The 22,454-nt window shown below is 41.7% G+C and overlaps 2 protein-coding genes across 3 annotated transcripts in view; both read right to left on the bottom strand.

Annotated features, from left to right (window-relative positions):
- Positions 1–1,792: 1,792 nt before the first annotated feature.
- soul4 (heme-binding protein soul4) lies at positions 1,793–16,759 on the bottom strand. 2 transcript variants are annotated; one of them, XM_081385199.1, is made up of 6 exons: positions 16,666–16,759; positions 15,580–15,780; positions 13,642–13,733; positions 7,287–7,428; positions 4,835–5,018; positions 1,793–3,701 (listed from the first exon to the last, which is right to left on the bottom strand). In XM_081385199.1, the coding sequence occupies exons 2-6, from the start codon at positions 15,737–15,739 to the stop codon at positions 3,527–3,529; spliced, it is 753 nt and encodes a 250-aa protein (XP_081241325.1). In that variant the 5' UTR covers positions 15,740–15,780; positions 16,666–16,759; the 3' UTR covers positions 1,793–3,526. The 2 variants fall into 2 exon arrangements, with proteins under 2 accessions (XP_081241325.1, XP_081241326.1); XM_081385200.1 differs by lacking the exons at positions 1,793–3,701; positions 4,835–5,018; positions 7,287–7,428 and adding an exon at positions 12,378–12,845 and having other exon boundaries at positions 16,666–16,732.
- Positions 16,760–17,537: 778 nt separating this feature from the next.
- Positions 17,538–22,454, bottom strand: part of klc4 (kinesin light chain 4) — a 53,781-nt gene continuing 48,864 nt past the window's right edge. The window contains exons 14-16 of the mRNA XM_081384704.1: positions 21,336–21,454; positions 21,136–21,199; positions 17,538–19,700 (exon numbers count right to left, since the gene is read on the bottom strand). Of these exons, the coding sequence (XP_081240830.1) occupies positions 19,620–19,700; positions 21,136–21,199; positions 21,336–21,454 (264 nt within the window). The 3' untranslated portion in view covers positions 17,538–19,619. The remainder of the gene's footprint in view (positions 19,701–21,135; positions 21,200–21,335; positions 21,455–22,454) is intronic.

The raw sequence follows: 22,454 nt of genomic DNA, 5'->3' as shown, positions 1-22,454 counted from the left end.
TATTGGCAGATCCATTCATTGGTTTCCAACTGTGGTTTCCAATGGCAGCAGTTGACGTGCACTCTCAGACCTCACGTGTACGCGCAGCTCTCGGTGATGTCACGCGCACTCTCTGAACGAACAATATAGATTTGGAGAAAGCATGGTTGTTGATGATTCCCAACAAGACTTCTTCCCTTCCCAACAAGGAAGTCCACTTTAAAATCTTGCACAAAAATATGCCCTGTAAGTTTGACATTATCTAAACATGTTAAAACCTGTACGCCGCTCACCAAATGCCAGAAACCGGCGTCAGCGATACATAAAAACGGTGTCAATCCCAGTTAGGCCGAACCGTTTTTATGAATTCTAACAATGCAATGTAACCATGAACCTGAAGAAACGTGAAGAGAAAGTTTAAGCCTTGCCAATTTAAATATTCAAGCGCAAGAAGACGCAAAAGGGAGCTCAATTTGTTACTCGCCACATCGCGAATACTGAATTTAGCTCTCTTTCACGTCTTCTTGCGCTTTAATGGAAAAATACACACTAAATTATGTTTTTTTTAAAAAGCCGTCTCGGCGAGCATCCTCATAAACATAGTCGGTTATGGCTTAAGTGAATGTAAACAGTAGAGAAAGACAATGCATGTGTATATTGGATCCGTGCATTCGGTCTTAAAGTGACAGCAGCCTAATTAGGTTATTAGGCCGCTGCAGGAAATTACTAATGTTTCTTGACTGAATCACTTTTGTAACTTTAATAAGGATCAATCTATGTTGTTTGATAAAATGAAGACTATGCTGTTTCATTTTACATTTACAATACTACAATTTACATTTTACATCAATAATTGTGGCCAACGTGTTTTGGAGAAAAACATTTATTTCATAATGTGATTTCCCCCCCACTTTCAATTCTTTTACTTCAATGAAAGGTTAGATTTTTGCCAATTTTTTGAACGAAAGATCAAAAGGATAAACGATGCAGATTTATTTTTTACAGCCATTTTTGATCATATTTACCAGGGGTATGATTAATTCTGAGCACCACTGTATATTAGTTAGGATAGTTCTAGCTGTGGTATTGAAATTGGAGGAGAGAATTGTGAATTTTACTGTATCTAAACTTTTGGTGTCATAACTGTGTGTTTCATGGCCAGGACAGTTTGTCACCGGCCATTGGCAGGTGTGGCAAAAAGTTAGTTTTAGGCCCTTGTGCTCAATAGGATGAAACATTGATACATTTAGTTACTATTAATTATGTATTAATACATAATACTTTTCTTGCGAATTTATTCTGTAGTTTTGGAGTAACTTATACTCCTATATTTAAACCCCTTATGTTTTTGCCCAATCTTTTCATTTAAATGATATTATTTGCTACTGTACTGACACTTCCAAATATATCCTATACAATCCACATATGTTGAATTTATTTATTTAATTTTTTGGTCAATTTTTTACCCATAAAACAAAAGTTTTCTACTCTTAATGTAACTCATTTCTCAAATCTTTTTGATTTAACCAGTAAAAATATGTGATACATTCTTGTTACAACATGAGAATTTTGAAAACATGAACATTACAATTTTTGGTTGTATGCAATGTTTGGTTTAGCTTTCCTCTGCTTATTGTTTTATTTATAAATGTATTCTATTTTTACTCTTTTTTCAAACTACGTATAATTAAATGTGTTTTCATTTATTTTATTCATTTACAAACACACATGTATATTGGATCCATGTATTAGCTCTTAAAGTGACAGCAGCCTTAATTTTTCTGCTGCAGAAAATCACTCATTGCTCTTGACTGAATAACTTTTGTAACTTTAATAAGGATTAATACATGTTATTTTAAAAAAGTGAAGACTATTTTACATTTGCTTACTATATTCTGTGTCTCTACCTGAAAACTCAGCTCTAATTTACGGTAATTACGACATGGCATTAACGCAGCATGTACATGTTTAGTGTTGCATTTCTTAAGTATTTACAGTACAAAATGAAAAGGAAAAGGAAATGTTGCAATTGCAATTTCAATGTATGGAAAGGTTATGGAAAATGTATTAAAATGTTAAAAGCACGTAACATAATACGTTAAAATGTAAATTTCTCTGGTTAATAATGCGAAAGTATAGTTAGTATAGGTACCAAGTATAGTTAATATAGTTTAAACATGCTCATCACAAGTCTTTTAGTTATCCAACACCTTCACAACAACTCAAATCACAATTAATTGTTTTTATTGGTATAAATGTATTCAACTTTGTATCTCTTTGTAAAGCAAGCTACTGTTAATAAGCTCAGACAGTGCAATAAACTTTTACAGTATTATTACAGACTTGAGGAGGAGAGTGCAAGTTTTAAAGTACTTTGACAAGGCAAAATCCATAATAGTACAAGCTAAGCCATCAATGTTACAAAAGCAAGGAGTCATGTAAAAATGTCAAAACAGTGCTTTAAAGAGTAATGTGCTAAACACATTGCACTGATGTTACACATATGTTTGTACAACATTACATAAATACAACAATGAAATACACAAAGTAAAAGCAGTTACGTTATTGTAGTAATCGGATACTATACTGCTGCAAAGGGACATATATTTATCCAAAACCATGGCTGTGTGTAGCCAACCCACGCATGTCACCTTAGATCTGATCATGTGGTCCCATGCATTTGATGAAGGAAAAGCTGTGTTTAGATATACTATACTTGCAGACCGCATCTTAAGAAAAGAGATCAAGAACAAGCATACCCGTAAAAAAACACAATGCCACACTATTATCCAGTTTCTAGCAAATAACTGATTTAAACTGCACTACTAATATCAAAGTAACAATCTGATTGGCTCGTAAGATAAAAACATAGAAGTTTTAGTGCTCTGATTGTCTGGTAAATGGTTTGATAGTCAGTTGCACAAAGTACAAAAAGATTGTATTTTACAATAGTCTTCCAACAACAGATTTTAAACGGCTACTTAAATATATGATAAGTATCGAAACTTGATACCTAGCTGAAAATACTTTTTTTTTTTTTAATTGACTAAATAACTATGTTTCGAGCAACATATATCACAAATAAGAAGCTGTAAAAGCCATTATTGGCTTTTATTGCACAATGCAATTTTAGGGCACTATGGAAAACCTAGAAACACTAGTTAACAAACAAACAGAAACTGAACACGAAAGTAAATTCAAGTAGTGTCAAACATTTCAATCAAGCATAAAAGAGAGGAAGCGTAATGAATCGTCTTCAACCCCAGGTAGCACAAATGTTTTTTTTTGTATTCTTCAAGTTAAAAATAATGCCAGGGTGAAGTTTCACCACTGATATCTCTCAGCAATCCTACAGCAGGCTATGTACAGTGCCAATCTACGTGTAGAATCTATATCTGTTATATCTTTTTGTTTCCTCAATGATTAAAAACTAATGTTTTCTGCATCGCACTCACAACAATACAAAAGGATAAAAGGGTTTTGATTATGACTAGCTCCACACAGGACATTCAGTGACTCGAAACGTCTCTACTGGCTTAAGAAATGTTCACGGGCCGCGGCGAATGAACCAGATCTCGTTCCTGCGCTGGGGCACGCCAGGATTCTCGTACGTGGCGACCATGTAGCGGTTCTGGAGGACGTCCCCGGAGTTGCCCAGAAGCTCCCAGAGGACGCTGATCTGACGAGAGATGGTCTCCTCTGTCGTGGTCCCGTAAAACACCCTGGAACCAAAGAAACTTTCAACTAGAAGTTTGTTTCCAGAAGAAAATAGCGTCACAGTCCAGCTTAAGTAAGTTCAGTGATGTTTCATTTCTGTTGTAAAAAATGTATAGGGCCCTATCTTGCACCCAGCGCAGTTGACTTTATACACTGACGCATGTATCATTCCTATTTTGCACCCGCGCACAGCGGACTTTTCCCTCCAAAGACGCATGTAGGTAAATTAGGGAATGAACTTGCGCTCCCGGGGGCGGTTCAGCGAAAAGAGGAGGAGTGTTCCGGCGCAAACGTTCCCTGGTGCTATTTTGCAGTTTCAGAAAACAATTCCGCCACTGACCAGGAGAAAACTAGTCTAAAGTCAGTGGAGCGTTGCACATGTTATATGCTATTTTAAGGGCGCATGCTTGGCCATAATGTAGCGTGTGCACAACGCACACACACTTTGCTTCTCTCATCTACACAGAAGCAGCAATTTTCATTTTTGCAAATCATACATAATTACAAGGAAAAATATTCCACACAAGGGAAATCATTGTGGTGTCCATGAAGATGTGAAAAATAGGCATAAATCTAGCTTACACATTTACCCAAATTATCATACGCCTGTTTAACCGAAGCTAATCTGGGTGTGTTTCTCCATCCCCAATGTCACTTCTCTGTGTTTTACGGCCCTGACGAGAACGTCGGTCTCCTCGGCTGTGAACCGCTCCTGGCAAATCCGCTGTTATAATAGCAATCCGCCATGGAACAAGCACGCCTGCTCTTAAAGGGAATGTGAGATGTCGCTCTGATTGGTTTATTTCACGTTACGCCCAAACCACACCTATGAATAATGAAGCTACTTCAGACCAACACATTTTAGATTTGCGTCGGGCGCAAGAGTCATTTATCCCGCCGGTATAATAGCAACAGCGCCCAAGACCCGCCCACAAAGTTACTTGTGTTTCGCACTTGATACTTGCGTTTCAGATCATTAAAATAGGGCCCATTAACTTAGTTCATTTATTATATATATATATATATATATCTATATATCCGCTCTGGAGAAAACCGTGATGTCATTGTCCAGCTCAGTTCAGTTCTCATATAATGGTGTCAATGCAATTGAATTTAATATTTAAATGAAATGAAATACCTGGATATGACTCGGATGGTGTCCCGGTGGACGATGCTGATGTCCGGGTCTGTCGGCTGAGGCGGTCTGGCCTGGAACTCAGCAGGGAGATAGTATGCCGTCAACACATCCTTCATGAAGCTGGTGCCGTCGTCTGCCATCGTGATCTCATTCACAACAGGCACCGACATGCCGAGGTACCGTCCTGGAGACAGAGAGCCTCAACTGAGAAACTGGGCTGAACAAGGCAGGACTGCATGTTTGGACAAAACAATCATATTGCGATTATTTTGTCCAAAAAAATTCAACTGCATCCGCTTTGTAGAAGAGTGATCACACTTGAGTTATTAGAACCAAACTCAGACCTCTTCCAGCTGAGCCAAACTTGAACTGATAGAAACGAGTGTCCTATCACACACGCGGAGCAACGCAAGTGTTCTGCTAGTTTCAGCCTGACGCAGTTATCATTTTCACGTCCTGCACCACTGTTTAAATAGCAAAAGCATTTGCGCTCATCTGTGGCCCATGGGCTGCTGGTCTGAGAACCAGGTGTGTGTTCAGACGCAATGCAGGAGCGTTGCTATTATGAGGAACTGAAATAGACGGAGCCCTTGACCAACTGAAACCTGCTCTAAAGTCAATGGCAGTGTATTTTTTTTTGTTATTTAAAGAGCGCATTAGTAATATGAGCCTATAGGTGGGTCCACAACGCGCATACACTCTGCTTACTACACACACACACACTCTGCTTATTACACACACACAGCAGCAGCACACAAACATGCCAAATATTACAAATAAAAGGATTACAATGTAAAAGATTATTATTGTGTGCATAAAGATATGGTGTAATCCGGCTTGTCCTGTAGATGGTCTCGCTTTAACCTCACACACACACACACACACACACACACAGCTTTAACCTCACGCATGAGCAGATCCGCTTGCGCCCTGGAGACGCGTTCAGTCTTTCCGCTTGCAACTGGCTTTTAAAGGGAATGGGAGACGAGACTCTGATTGATTTATTGCACGTTATGACCAAAACACACCCATTACCCATTAAGAGAATAGGAAGAACCCTTTTAGACCATTTTTCCTGTCGTTAAACTAGCAAAACTGGATTCGGACACGCCATAAGTGAACTTTAGACCATGCGCTTAGATCTTTAAAATATGGCCCTGAATCTGGACTCAAATCTGTTTTTGGTCCACTTTAGTAATTTTGATTGAACTAATTATACAGCCTAAAGGTGCGGTCATATATGCAGAATTTCGTCAAAATTGCGAGGGCAAAAAAGTCCATTGTCTCTAATTGTCAATAGTGTAGAGATGTATGAAGCACAACTCACACAGAAGTCACTTTCAAACCAAGCAGCTTTCCGTTTGTCTAAATCGTTGTGAAATCGGCATATGGATTATATTTCGCCCTCAAACTAAATGCGTGGATTCTTACTAGGGCTGGACGATATATCGGAATATCGCAAATGTACATATCGCGATATGCATATTCCAGCAGCTTGCGATATCTGAATGATTTGAATAGGCTACTTCAAAAAGTTGCGAAAAGTTTTAGGTCAACGTATTGAGCATGTGACTGTGACTTACGTGTGTTAAAAACAGTTATTAAGCACAATAAGCTGTGGAGAGAAAGCAGAAAGACGGCTCTCAGGCGGCATGCAATCCCGAATTCAGTTCTCTTTTAAGGCTTATTGCACTCAAACAGTCAAATACACACACAGTTATATCAAAATGCATGTCTTGGCGAGTGTAAACAGTCCGTTATGTCGTAAGTGAATGTAACAGTAGGGAAAGAAATCAGATGTGTGTCAATACGACCTGTGCGTTAGGTCTTAAAGGGACAGCAGCCTAATACAGTAAACCTGCTGCTGTCTGTCAAACAGAAGAAACACAGAAAATCACTCACTGCTCTTCACTGAATCACTTTTGTAGCTTCAATATGAACCAATGTATATTTAATTCATGAGAAGACTATGCAGTGTTTTAGTTTCACATCTGATTATTCCATTTCTGTATTGTTTCTTACTTGAATACTACCGTTAAATAGATCTGATGTAGGCCTACCTGAAAACTTAAAGCACTGTGTATTTCATTTTAATTGTCCAATTGTTTGTAATTTGCCTCTTTTTTCTTATTTTTAATGAAATTAACAAAAATAACTAATTGTCCACCCCTAGTTTTTTTTACACTGATGTCAGATTTGTGAAACCTATATATTGGTTATATAATTTTCAGTTTTTAAATGTATTTTAAACTAATTTAAATTGATTTTACACACTTAAAACTTTACCGTATCGCATATCACATATTTCTTCAATATCGTGCAGCCATAATTCCTTCTGAAAATGAAAGGATTTTGCCTGTGAAAATTCATGCAAAGTACGCGGACCCTAGAGTACATGTAAAAAGTGTACGTGTGTGTGTGTGTGTGTGTGTGTGTGTGTGTGTGTGTTCACCTGTTGAGTTCTCCTTGCAGATGAAGCGCATGAGCTTCATAAATGCATTGGAGATGCTTTGCTCATACAGCATTTCTGCTTTACTGACACATGCCCATTTTCCCGGAGGATACACTCTCTCCTCGTACAGCACCTCGCCGAGCTGAAACACACCGCAGTTCAGCAACACAATTACACTTCCATCTCTTCTTTTAGTAGAAAAAACAAATGTCAATGATTCTTGAGTACTAGGAAAAACAGTGAAAACAGTCGTATTGTGAAATATAATTACAATTCAAAAGTAGTTTACTATTTTAATATATATAAATATTAGGGCTGTCAAACGATTAATCGCGATTAATCGCATCCAAAATAAAAGTTTGTTTTTACATAATACATGTGTGTGTAAGGTGTATAATTATTTTCTATATATAAATACACACACATGCATGTATATATTTAAGAAATATTTGCATGTATATGCTGTGTATATATATTTATATTATATATAAATATTTGATATATAAATAACACATTTTCTTAAATATATATATGCATGTGTGTGTATTTATATACAGACATAAATTATGTAAACACAAACTTTTATTTTGGATGCGATTAATCGCGATTAATCGTTTGACAGCCCTAATATATATATATAATTATTTTAAAAAAGCTATTTTAATCTATATTTATGTAATATTTTAATGTATTCCTGTGATCAAAGCTGAATTTTCAGCATCATTACTCCAGTCTTCAGTGTCACATGATCCTCCTTCAGAAATCACTGTAATATGATGATTTGATGAAACATTTCTGATTATTATCAATGTTGAAAACAGTTGAGCTGCTTCAGTAACATCAGTAATACTTTACAAAAAGTGTATCTATTAATTAACATTCATTAATGCACTAACATTAATAAACAACGAGCAATACATCTGTTAGTGTGTATTAATCTCTACTGTAAAAATACAGTACATCAGTTCATGTTATCTCAGTTCCATTACATAATTGTCAGGGTTTTACAGAGGATGCAGACAAGATGGTAAGGTTAATAGTTTATTTTCAGGGAGTGTGGAGATGCAGACAGATGGTGAGTAACAGAAACACAGAATAACAGTGGATGCTTAGCTGGTTGGTAATGTCCTTGTCTTTCTTTCTCTTTGCAGATGATGTCGGGCTGAAGGCAGAACAGGATGGCAGGCAGGACGGATTGGAGAGGATGAAATGACAGGTAGGAATCCAGGTAAGTGTTCGGAAGTCTGTGGGTCATGTTAAGGTGAACATCGACGAGACCAGACAAGGAGTGAAGGGAGAGTGCTGAATATAAAGGGTGGTTAATGAGGGAGTGCAGGTGATGATGATTGGTGATTGGGTGAGTGAGTGCAGGTGTGCGCCATGGAGGATTCTGGGGAATGAAGTGCACACACAGATGAAGGCTGAAGAACGTGACCGTGACATTACTCCCCCCTCCCGTAAGGCGCGTCCCGCGCCGAAGAAGGCAGCATACGGGAGGGAGGGTGGGCATCCTGGAGTCCGTGACGGGAAGGTGGAGCAGGTTCAGGAGTACGGACTCCAGGATGGTGGCAGGACAGACAGAGGAGGTGATCAGGACGGTGCAGGCTGAGCAGGGAACCAAGGTGAAGCAGACTGATCAGGGGACCATGGTGATACAGGCTGAGCAGGGGACCATGGCGGTAAGGACCTTTCGGGTGGCCATGGCGGTAAGGACCTTTCGGGTGGCCATGGCGGAGAGGACCCTTCGGCTGGCCATGGCGGAGAGGACCCTTCGGGTGGCCACGGCGGTGAGGACCCTTCAGGTGGCCACGGCGGTGAGGAACCTTCGGGTGGCCACGGCGGAGAAGACCCTTCGGGTGGCCATGGCAGAGAAGACCCTTCGGGTGGCCACGGCGGTGAGGACCCTTCAGGTGGCCATGGTGGAGAAGACCCTTCGGGTGGCCATGGCGGAGAAGACTGATAGCCCCCCCCCCAAAATTCCTTTGGGGAAATATCAGGCTTTAACACTGGACTGGAAGAGGCAGGGGGCGAAAGCGGCTCTGGGCTGGACTGGACCAGTGATGAAGGCGGCTCTGGACTGGACAGGACCAGCGGCGAAGAGGACTCTGAGCTGTACGGGACCATCGGCGAAGAGGGCTCTGAGCTGGGCGGAACCAGCGGCGAAGAGGGCTGTGAGCTGGGCGGAACCAGCGGCGAAGAGGGCTGTGAGCTGGGCGGAACCAGCGGCGAAGAGGGCTGTGAGCTGGGCAGCGATGAGGGCTCTGTGCTGGGCAGCGATGAGGGCTCTGTGCTGGGCAGCGATGAGGGCTCTGTGCTGGGCAGCGATGAGGGCTCTGTGCTGGGCAGCGATGAGGGCTCTGTGCTGGGCAGCGATGAGGGCTCTGTGCTGGGCAGCGATGAGGGCTCTGTGCTGGGCAGCGATGAGGGCTCTGTGCTGGGCAGCGATGAGGGCTCTGTGCTGGGCAGCGATGAGGGCTCTGTGCTGGGCAGCGATGAGGGCTCTGTGCTGGGCAGCGATGAGGGCTCTGTGCTGGGCAGCGATGAGGGCTCTGTGCTGGGCAGCGATGAGGGCTCTGTGCTGGGCAGCGATGAGGGCTCTGTGCTGGGCAGCGATGAGGGCTCTGTGCTGGGCAGCGATGAGGGCTCTGTGCTGGGCAGGACCAGCTGTGAGGAGGGCGTTGAGCTGGACTGGACCAGCTGTGAGGAGGGCGTTGAGCTGGACAGGACCAGCTGTGAAGAGGGCGTTGAGCTGAATGGGACCAACAGTGAAGGCTCTGTGCAGGGCAGGACCAGCAGTGAAGGCTCTGTGCAGGGCAGGACCAGCAGTGAAGGTTTGGTGCTGGGCAGGACCAGCGGTGTAGACTTTGGGCTGGGCAGGACCAGCGGTGAAGGCGAAGAAGACTCTGTGCTGGACGGGACCAGCGGCGAAGAGGGCTCTGTGCTGGACGGGACCAGCGGCGAAGAGGGCTCTGTGCTGGACGGGACCAGCGGCGAAGAGGGCTCTGTGCTGGACGGGACCAGCGGCGAAGAGGGCTCTGTGCTGGACGGGACCAGCGGCGAAGAGGGCTCTGTGCTGGACGGGACCAGCGATGAGGGCTTTGAGCTGGACGGGACCAGCGATGAGGGCTTTGAGCTGGACGGGACCAGCGATGAGGGCTTTGAGCTGGACGGGACCAGCGATGAGGGCTTTGAGCTGGACGGGACCAGCGATGAGGGCTTTGAGCTGGACGGGACCAGCGATGAGGGCTTTGAGCTGGACGGGACCAGCGATGAGGGCTTTGAGCTGGACGGGACCAGCGATGAAGAGGGATTTGAGCTGGACGGGACCAGCGATGAGGGCTTTGTGCTGGACGGGACCAGCGATGAGGGCTTTGAGCTGGACGGAACCAGCGATGAGGGCTTTGAGCTGGACGGGACCAGCGATGAAGAGGGATTTGAGCTGGACGGGACCAGCGATGAAGAGGGATTTGAGCTGGACGGAACCAGCGATGAGGGCTTTGTGCTGGACGGGACCAGCGATGAGGGCTTTGAGCTGGACGGGACCAGCGATGAGGGCTTTGAGCTGGACGGGACCAGCGATGAGGGCTTTGAGCTGGACGGGACCAGCGATGAGGGCTTTGAGCTGGACGGGACCAGCGATGAGGGCTTTGAGCTGGACGGGACCAGCGATGAGGGCTTTGAGCTGGACGGGACCAGCGATGAGGGCTTTGAGCTGGACGGGACCAGCGACGAAGAGGGATTTGAGCTGGACGGAACCAGCGATGAGGGCTTTGAGCTGGACGGGACCAGCGATGAGGGCTTTGAGCTGGACGGGACCAGCGATGAGGGCTTTGAGCTGGACGGGACCAGCGATGAGGGCTTTGAGCTGGACGGGACCAGCGATGAGGGCTTTGAGCTGGACGGGACCAGCGATGAGGGCTTTGAGCTGGACGGGACCAGCGATGAAGAGGGATTTGAGCTGGACGGAACCAGCGATGAGGGCTTTGAAAACTCTGGCTCTGGCTCGGGGAGAATGACGCTCACAGGCTCTGGCGGGCAGGCGACTGGCCCTGGTGGGCAGGCGACTGGCCCTGGCTCTGGCTCTGGCGGGCAGGCGACTGGCTCTGGCCGGCAGGCGACTGGCTCTGGCTCTGGCTCTGGCGGGCAGGCGACTGGCTCTGGCTCTGGCGGGCAGGCGACTGGCTCTGGCTCTGGCGGGCAGGCGACTGGCTCTGGCTCTGGCGGGCAGGCGACTGGCTCTGGCTCTGGCGGGCAGGCGACTGGCTCTGGCTCTGGCGGGCAGGCGACTGGCTCTGGCTCTGGCGGGCAAGCGACTGGCTCTGGCTCTGGCGGGCAGGCGACTGGCTCTGGCGGGCAGGCGACTGGCTCTGGCTCTGGCGGGCAGGCGACTGGCTCTGGCTCTGGCGGGCAGGCGACTGGCTCTGGCTCTGGCGGGCAGGCGACTGGCTCTGGCTCTGGCGGGCAGGCGACTGGCTCTGGCTCTGGCGGGCAGGCGACTGGCTCTGGCGGGCAGGCGACTGGCTCTGGCTCTGGCGGGCAGGCGACTGGCTCTGGCTCTGGCGGGCAGGCGACTGGCTCTGGCTCTGGCGGGCAGGCGACTGGCTCTGGCGGGCAGGCGACTGGCTCTGGCTCTGGCGGGCAGGCGACTGGCTCTGGCTCTGGCGGGCAGGCGACGCTGTCAGTCACAGGCGCGGCGGGCATGACGCTCATAGACTCAGGGGCGGCGGGCACGACGCCTACTGCCTTGGTCTCGGCAGCTCTGGCGTGAAGTGCGGGCTCGGCTGGACTGGCGTGAAGTGCGGGCCCGCTAGTGCTGGTGACTGAATTCCGGATGATGATGGCTGGAGATGGTGGTTGAGTGGCGATGTCCTCAACCTCACCTACGGTGAACCTTGAGCCACTCAACCACAACACATGATCTAGATACTGGGCAAATGAGCCTGGGATTGCCTCCGCTGGAGCTTGCTGGTACAGATGGTTATCCAGTCCGCCCCAAAATACTGTTTTTAGGACATCATCTGTCCAGCTTACCCCAACAGAAAGCTCCAGAAAGCCGGCGACATATTCCTCGATTGAGCACCCATCTTGAAAACAATGAATCAGATGATCAGCTGGGGTTAGGGTGAAGTGAGCAACTTCCATGCTTCGTGTGGTCTGGTCTTCTGTCAGGGTTTTACAGAGGATGCAGACAAGATGGTAAGGTTAATAGTTTATTTTCAGGGAGTGTGGAGATGCAGACAGATGGTGAGTAACAGAAACACAGAATAACAGTGGATGCTTAGCTGGTTGGTAATGTCCTTGTCTTTCTTTCTCTTTGCAGATGATGTCGGGCTGAAGGCAGAACAGGATGGCAGGCAGGACGGATTGGAGAGGATGAAATGACAGGTAGGAATCCAGGTAAGTGTTCGGAAGTCTGTGGGTCATGTTAAGGTGAACATCGACGAGACCAGACAAGGAGTGAAGGGAGAGTGCTGAATATAAAGGGTGGTTAATGAGGGAGTGCAGGTGATGATGATTGGTGATTGGGTGAGTGAGTGCAGGTGTGCGCCATGGAGGATTCTGGGGAATGAAGTGCACACACAGATGAAGGCTGAAGAACGTGACCGTGACAATAATATTAACAGATACAACTTTTGATTTTGATAATCTGTTGGAATTAACATTAGCTCAGATTAATAAATGCTCTAGAACTAATATAGTTAACTAATGCTAACAAATTAAACATATACCAAGCAAATCATACTGACCCCAAACTTTTGTATCAAGGAATAATTTTGGATTATTCTGTTAAACATATTTATTTACATTTTAGTGAATATATCAGCATTTTCAGATGCACTTTCATGACAAATACTGATGATTATAAATATTAACAAATCCACAATTCACTTTGAACAAGATTTAGGAATCCAAGATGGCTGAAAACTTTTGCACATCACACATGTATTTATCAAAATAACCTCTTCTTTCTGCCAGAACACAGCAGTAATGTTTCTTTTAATGATGCTTATATTTCTGTTTTTATTGAGCGTCGGTTTCAGAGGACAACGATAACTATGATGATAACTATATTAGCATCCTGAGCTCTTTAAAGCAGGATGGATTCTGATTGGCTGTCCATGTTTTTATCGTTCATCATCTGGAAAACAAATTATATTTAGAACGATTTTTAGAGCTATATCTTTATCGTTATTATTATAGTTATCGTCCTTGATGTGAACGGGCCTTTGATAAAATTCAGAAAAAAAATCTGATGAAATTTGTACAGTCAGAGTAAATGTTGCTACGTTCCTAACCTCCAGTTGTGGGACATGTTTCGTCCCATGTTTGGAGAAGCAGTGATGAGCACTTTTACCTTCTCGTGTCTGGAGACAGCGACGAAAGGCACTTGCTCTCGTTCGGAGGTCTCGTTCCTCCTCGTCATCTCCTCAATGGGTCCTCTCATCTCTATACAAAAACCAGATTAGATTCTCTCATGATCTGACAGAAGGAAACTGGTCTCAGATCAGTCCGGCGGGCTTTGGGACAGTGTGTTGTACCCAAGGGCGTAACTTTGGGTCTACCATTGGGGGGGTTAAACTCGCTGCATATTTATTAATTTATTTATTGAATAATTTTCTTGTGTAAAAGGTAATTTGCCGTTCCTGTTTTAGAAATACATTGTGATACTTTTACTGATTTAGGCTACTTAACGTAAATGCAGTTGTTCACTTGACTATTTATGCCATAATGACACAGTGTTTAAGCACTAGCCAGCAGTGGCAGCTTCCAATTAATTGATTTTTTGTGTGTTCAATATCTTATAAAAAAAAAACAAAAAAACAAAAAAAAACTTAAAGATTAATCAATTGCATCACTGTATTGGCACCTACATGCAGCAAATGTATTATGCACAATTCAACTCTCAATATTACAATATAGGGTGGCACACTGGAGTGCAGCTTGCACCTTTATTCTGAACAGATTTCACATATTGGTGGGCATCACCAAAACTCACCATCCACTAACAAAATCTTTAAGTTTATCTGTTAAAATGTATTTTATTAACATCACATTTTAAAAACTTAACATCAAATAACAGCATTAAAAACTTTCAAAGAGAGAAAATGAAAGTGCAATTATATTATCACTTTGCATGAAATAAGACTCAAAAGTAGATAAAAAAAAATTGTGTTTGCATTTAGCCTCTGATAACATCAAATTCAGAAACTGGGAAAGTGTGGACTAGTTGTGCTTTGATTCATTTTGTCACTTTGCAAACTGCAAAAAGAACAAAAAAATTATAAAAAAATAAAAATTATGATAATAATCTCAAATTGAGCCGGAGGTGGTAAATTCCTAATAATTTACGTATTTTTGTTTTTAGGTATTTTAAGATAACTTACCTAAAATACGTTGCGCATACAACTAACGCGATCGTTATAAAGGTGTTTAAACAACAAAACACATCCACTTGCACATATTTGACAATCGGAATATCAGATATATCCTGCTATAGCTAACAAATTTGTGAAATTTTGAATAAAAAGAAATAAAAGCAGATCATCAGTCATTCATTCAGCGCTATTGTGGCTGCGGTGTGACAAGCAATGAATGACGCGTCTCCATGGGAACCATAAAGTGATAGCCTAGCTACTACTTTTAAACTTACGTGTAAAAAGGTTCAGCAAGGCTTACATTTAAATGTGTCTTTGTTTTGTTTTGAGTGTATGGTCAATAAATAAAGGAATTAAAAAGATGGGCACAAAACCTGTTTGTCGCGCCCCATTTGTCATGTCTCTATTCCCCCCCAGCAGTGGGCCGCGCACGCGCCCGCGCCTCACACTTTGAGAAACGCACCTCCGTTTGGTCAGGATTTTTCCTCTTTTTGGCTGGTGTCGACCATAGACTGTAAAAAATGGTGTCGACCAACAATGAAAAATCGTTGTCTGGCTGCCTTTCAGTGTCCTTTTTCATCTTTCCATCCGTTAGCATGCACCGTCAGCTTTCTCCAACCATTCATCCCAGCGACTGCGCAATATAGTGAACAAACTTGGTAGAGAAAGCGGGTTGGGTAATACCAAGTAGTCGGCGGTGCGGTGGGCGGGAAGTACATTACAGATTATTTAAAATATGATACTATCTTTCTTGCTGGCAAATGAAATAAAGAAAACGAACAAAAGTATTCATTCGGAATATTTCATATTTATTTTAATATGTGGGGGGGGGGGGGGGGGGTTATATTAGCTGGATCAGATTTTTGGGGGGGTCATAACCCCCGTAACCCCCGTGCAAATTACGCGCATGGTTGTACCTCTGGGAACAGTCACGTGATGTGTCCTTCCTACGGCCTGCCAGTGGGCGTACATTCGGTCCTGCTCCTCGTCAGCCATTGGTTCAGAGCTGTCTGTGATGTCATCATCCACCTGCTCATCATCCAGTCCGTCAAGATCCTCAATAGAGATCAGAGCCATTGTCCAAAATGGCACAGCGAGCGACTGCGAATCGGGAAGCTCTAAAGACAGAAAACAAACTCAGTTATTTAACAGATTCTCTCATATAAAGCGAGGGATCAATCTGCCAGTGTTAACTTGCTCTTGGTGTATAGACACACATATATACACACACACACACACATATATATATATATATATAGGCCTACATACATTCAAGTTTTTCCCTTTCCATTACTGTTAAGCTGTCATTGCTGACGCACTATGTTATGTTATGTTATGTTATGTTATGTTATGTTATGCTTTACTGCTTTCTATTTTTATCCATTGTTATTGGTGTTTTTCAGTCATTTTGTTGTAAAGCACATTGGTCAACTCTGCTTGTAGTAAATAGTGCTATATTATATAAATAAAATTGCCTTTCCACTACCATATCATGAAGTGTGTGTGCATGTTCAGTCTTAATTACTGATAGCACACTAGGAAGTGCCAACTATGGGTTCCTCTTGTTTTGACCCCATAATACACCAGGGTGTTGTTCAGCTCCCTAAAGATTAGACATATATTTCACTGCACCCACACAGGTGACTTGGTGGATTACAAATCATGTTTTAATCAGCAATCATTAATGCATTAAAACACGAGTGATGTGAAACGATTGTCGAGTAAATGACACTGGGATGTGCAACAGCGCGTGATTTCAGAAGGACGACAAACTGGGAAAAGCGGGTTTGCACGCATACAATTGTTGAATGCCCTTTATAATTATCGATATTTAGCACCCAGCTTGCCCAGTAGGCGGAAATATACATTATTTTAAAAACAATGACGCCCGGTGCAAATATCACACACGTCAAACACTTCCGATATATCAAACCGGTGGTCTGTGTTGTAATCTAATATTTAACGCAACGTATTATAACGATAATAAAGAATGACCTACTTACCCAGCAGACACAACAACAAGCGCACGACAGCTTAAGCGCTGGGGATTGCAGAGCGTCTCACTGCGCATGCGCGGAGGAGTGTCCACCGTGCGCTGCTCTCATGTTTGCAAACACCATTTTAAACTAGCCCAATGAAAAATAGGCCTTTGACCACATCCCAAATATCGATAAAATACGGTACCTATTTTGCAGTCAATGTTCTATAAAAAGAAAACCACTAGTGATCATAAACTGATCAAACGCGCTTTGCAGTGGCCCTACTTCATACAAATTAAAGAGATAGTTCACCCCAAAATTAAAATTCTGTCATTAATTACTCACCCGATCATGTCGTTCCAAACCCGTAGACTTCTGTTCATCTTCAGAACACAAATGAAGATATTTTAATGAAATCTGAGCGATGTCTGTCCCTGTTGATCGTAAAACTAATCCATATGAATTGAGCGGTTTAGTCCAAATTTTCTGAAGAGACTAGATCACTTTATTTGATGAACGGATTGAATTTAATCTTTTATTCACATATTATCAACTCACACATCAGTTGTGGTAAACGGAAGATCAAGCAAGCGAGAACCAGTGTTGGGGGTAATGCATTTAGAGTAACACGTTACGTGTAATCAGATTACTTTTTTCAAGCAGCTAGTGAAGTAAAGCATTACTTTTATATTCACAACAAAATATCTGAGTTTTCTTTTCAAATAGCCTAAGTAACGCAAGTAACCTTGTTTTCCCATTTATTGACTGACAGTTTCACATTTTTTGTTATAACTTAATATTATCTTGCTAAAAGTCAGATGTAACAAGGATATGTTCAATGTTTTGAGCAAAACAAGCATTGACATAGCAAAATGAAATGCTCATATGATTTTATTGAAATTCTTTATTTCAATCAAGCCAAATCAGACAGTCGAAGCATCTAGATTTTGCCCAGCAAGTGACTCTCAAATCATATTTAGATCACATCGAGAAGTGCATGGACACTGAAGCATGAAATGATTGGAAATAACCAAGTCCTCTTCAACAATAAAACTGGCAGCTGAGTAACACATGTGGGCTGTAAAGCTCGGACATGGTTTTGTAGTGCAAATAACAAACCAATAAAAGTAAGATCCATATATTCAAATTCCATATATACAGATTCCATATTCAAGATTTTAATTTGCGATTTCAATTTGAAAAAAATGACAAGGTGGCTGTTTATAAAACTTGCACAGAGTAAACAAACGATACGTTACACAGGCAGTTACAGACACAGGGGTACTGCCTATAAATTAGGACATATTCATAACATAATGACTGAAGTAAAATGATTGACGTGCATGACTGCTGAATCAGGTCAGGAGGAACACAACACCTCTCCGGAGCTCTGTCTGAACAATGCCCTTGCACTGGCTTTCTTTGTCACGGGAGGTCGAATTTCACTGCTAAATATGTGTCAAAGGATATTAAATACCTGAGAGAATAAGCCAGGTAGATTTCTGGTCTTTCCCACTAGGGTTAAAATCACTCATTACATAATTCAAATCTGTACAGACAAAGCCTCCCATACAGCAGCCATCACACTCCAGTGTTTTCAACGTAAAATATTGTTTTGCAAGTAATATTTAGGCAGTTAAAAAAAGTAAAATTTGTGAAATGTATAGTCGCAATTCCGAGAAAAAAGTTAAAATTGCGAGATATAAACTAATAATTGCAAAAAACTTGGTACTGTGATGTAAACTTGTAATTGTGAGAAAAAGTCAGAATTGTTATATAAACTCAAAATTGAAAGAATAAAGTCTGAATTCCAAGATATAAACTCGTAATTGCAAGAAAAAAGTAAGAATTCTGAGACACAAACTTGCAATTGGTAGAAAAATGTCAGAATTGTGTTAGAAACTCGCAATTGTGAGAGAAAAGTCACAATTGTGATATAAACTCGAAATTACGGAAAAAAAATCGTAATTGTGAGATATAAACTCCTAATTGCAAGGAAAAGTCAGAATTGTGATCATTTCGCAACTGTGAGAAAAAGTCAGAATTTTGAGATTTAAATTCATAACTGTGAGAAAAAAAGTTCGAATTGTGATATAAATTTGCAATTGCGAGAAAAAAGTCAGAACTGTGAGCTGACTTGTTCTCAGAAATGCTGGTTTATATCTCGCAATTTTGATTTTGCAATTTTTTTTATCTCACAATTCTGAGAAAAAGATTTGCAAGATTAAAATTGTGAGATTTTATCTTAGAAAAAGCTCACAATTTTGACTTTTTGCTCAGAATTGTGAGAAATAAATTCGCAATTGTGAGAAAAAAGTATGAATTGCGAAATACAAAACTATTCTTTAACAAAAATCATTCTATATTTAATTCACACAGACTATGCAGTGTTTTATTTTTACATTTGATTATTCAAATTTCTGTAGTATTTTGTACCTGAATACTAGATAGACCTTCCTGTAAAATTTAAAGCACTGTTTATTTAATTTCTATCATTGTCACGATGCTAAAAGGCACCATAAAAGTAGTGCATACGACGCGTACAATATTGTGTACAAGTCTTATTCCACACAGGCTACTGCAGAGAGAAAGATTATCAATGAACTTCTTCACCCTCGGGGAAGACATGCATTTTGGTCTGTACGGCATGACTTTAGTGCTCAAGTTTTATTGGCTACTTTAATGGAGTTTTTGTTGTTTTAGAGTTTGGCAGCACCCATCTCCATTCACTTACACTGTACAGAAAAGAGCTGTGTGAACATAGATCAACTTGTGGTCCACATGAGAGTGAGTACATGACGAGTTTTCATTTAAGGATGCACTATTCCTTGAAGAAAATGAAACATGCGTGATTTATATGAGTGTGTGAGAGAATGCTAAAAACATTCATGATTAAAAGCACATGAACCAAAGCTTCCAACGTACAAAAATCTCGTGAGTCTAGTGATAAATGAGCCAGAACACACATGTATTTTTCATTAGTCTGTGCTTTTGTAGAGCTCCACTGTGCTTGAGCTCAGAGGTCTGCTGTTTCTCAGAGTCTTCACGGCCCCCGAACCCTGTGAAGGACAACCAACAAATCAAAATGACTTCATTCATCTCACTGCAACATTCAGCTGTGTTACGAACTGGCGATTTCATATGAATTCGTACATTGTGAATCATACAAAAATTAGGGCTGTGAAACGATTAGTCGCGATTAATCGCATCCAAAATAAAAGTTTGTGTTCACATAATATACAGTATGTGTGTGTACTGTGCATGATTATTTTGTATATATAAATATACATGCATACAAATGCATGTGTGTCTATTTATATATACAAAATAATTATGCACAGTACACACATATATTCACAGAACACAAACTTTTATTTTGGATGCGATTAATCGCGATTAATCGTTTCGCAGCCCTAAAAATATTAGCAAAAAAGTTAGCATGAAAGTCCACCCCTAAACATACCCGAAAATAACGAAATAGCCACCAAAATTAAAAATAGTTACGAATTTCCATGACATTGTGCTGTCAACTTAGCAAACAGGGAACGTTCCCAGAACTTAAGCTAACGTTCTGGTAAGATTCCCTCAAGGTTCTGAACAAACGTTCTTCCAGTAACGTTAATAGAACATTCGTTCAACGTTATCTGGTCTTTAATAATGTTCTCAAAATGTTAGCACAAAACGTTATTTATACAACGTTCATTTAACATTTTTTCTGAAATGCTTTAGTAATGTTTTTTAAATGTTACTACTTGTTTCAGAACGTTCAGAGAACATTCAAAAGTAACGTTCCCATAATGTTCGAAGAATGATACAATGGAATGTTTCCTTAAAGGTGCAGTGTGTAATATTGACAGCTAGTGGTTGAAATGGGTACTGCAGTCAAAATACGCAATATTGGAGAGGTATCCAATCCAATCCCTCCTCCTCAGACTCGACGCTCACAGGGTTGCCAGATTGAGGACATGCAACAGGAGTGCAATTGACAATGGAAGGCCACAAGTCTTACACTGGAAGTTGATGAGTTGATTCATCCACGTTTTAATATGCCGTATTTAAGTGTAGAAACTGCGATCTCTGAGTTAGTTTTTTTACTGGCTTCCATGGCTGCAATACGCTGTGTGTTTCACCAACTGGCAACCCGGGGTGTCGAAATACTATTGCTCAGTGGATGGGGTCACAGAAAAAAACGCACATTTCGAAGTAGAATAACTGGCTGTATTATTGTTTTTCAGAGAAACAAGTATGTTCATTCATGGTTCCTAAACCTCTACAAACATATTACTGTATTTATATGCTTTAGTACAGTAAAAAAAAATTGCATACTGTACCTTTAACATTCACACAACCAGGAAAAAACATTTTTAAACATTAAAAATGTGATGTTTTGAACGTTCAGAGAACATTCACAAATAACGTTTTCATAACTCACGTTAGCTAACCGTTCTTAGATCATATTTTATGTTACCGGGGATCCTCCTTAAATCATCTCACCTGAAAAGAGTCGTCTTCATCTCCATTACTGTTCAGGTAGCCGAGGGACGCGGCTCTCTTCATACTGTGTGGGAAGAAAAATAACTCGTTGCATTTACATAATAATAACCCTTCATAGGAATCAGGCAGTAAAGTATGGGTTTATAAATCATCACCGGTACAATATAACATTGATTGATCACTGTGTTAGCGTGTTTTACTTTGAGTTGCGAGGTTCTGGTGGCATCGTTCCCTGGATTTTCTTCACCAGCATCTCGCTGCTTCTGCGCAGGACTTCCCTGAGTTTACCGAAAGAGCCACTTCTCCTGAGAGTCCCATCCTGAACACACACACAATCTCACGTTATAACCTGTGTTATATTTTGGATGAAAACACAATATAACATAGAATTTTTTTTTTTTTTTTTTTTTTTCATGGAATAATATAGTATTTATTATATATGATCTATCGGTGGACATCTTTTTTTTTTATTCATGTTCCTGGTAATCTTGAATCAGAATAAATCTTGCAGCATCTCTTCTCTTCTCTGATGATGAAGGCGGGGCTATAACCTGTCAATCATATGAGATCCACCAATAGCAAACCACAACCATCCAATCAATTCCCCACAGACAAAATCAAGCCCCGCCCACATTTGTTCTTCGGGCGGGACATTTTTTCTTCGCCGTTTTGGTGATGTCAAGATTGATATTTTGCCATCAGAACACACTTCTTATTGTGTTTTACCAGACCAACAAAGACAAAAGAAAAACCATCGGTATGGCAAACACAATGTGGAAAGATTTGATGATAATGATGCCAAGTTGCTTCTTTTTAGGACAGGAAATGGAATTAATTATTGTGTTGACCACTCTCTAAAACTCACTAGTATCTGTGTAATTTACATAAAGCTCAGATACTATCATGCTGATCCTCATCAATAGATGACAGTGCAGCTTCTAACACCTAAAATTACACGAAGAATAGCAATCCTAACATTAGCTAAAGAAATACTGAATGCACTTAAAGGTGCAGTAAGCGATTTCTGAGAAACACCGGGCCTGTCCAAATAGCAACACTTGTGGTTTTTGCACTTGACCACTTGTCTACTTATATGACGTATTTCTGGAGCTTGGCCAAAGTGGGCTTGAAGGCCGCAAGTGATTTAAGATTTATGGTTTACTCAGGGGGACACACTTAATCACTGCCTGATAATGGTGCTTCATTTTCAAACGTTTTACAAACCATATATATTCTCTGCTGTCTCTGCACCAATAAAATGTGCAACACTTTTTACAAACAAATTATGTATTTTACAAACAAATTATCCCCCATCATGA

The sequence above is a fragment of the Scardinius erythrophthalmus genome (assembly GCF_964197995.2).
Source record: "Scardinius erythrophthalmus genome assembly, chromosome: 14".
Lineage (NCBI taxonomy): Eukaryota > Metazoa > Chordata > Actinopteri > Cypriniformes > Leuciscidae > Scardinius > Scardinius erythrophthalmus.
Note: the sequence above shows the minus strand (reverse complement) of the source record. Positions and strands in the feature narration are given on the sequence as shown.

Bases quoted from the DNA above. Each gene is read 5' to 3' on its own strand.
- soul4 (XM_081385199.1), bottom strand. From the start codon at position 15,739: ATGGCTCTGATCTCTATTGAGGATCTTGACGGACTGGATGATGAGCAG. The intron at 13,734-15,579 runs GTACAACCATGC...GTTTTTGTATAG, and splicing joins TCACGTGACTGTTCCCAGAG to AGATGAGAGGACCCATTGAG. The intron at 7,429-13,641 runs GTAAAAGTGCTC...GGTGTGTTTCAG, and splicing joins CTGTCTCCAGACACGAGAAG to CTCGGCGAGGTGCTGTACGA.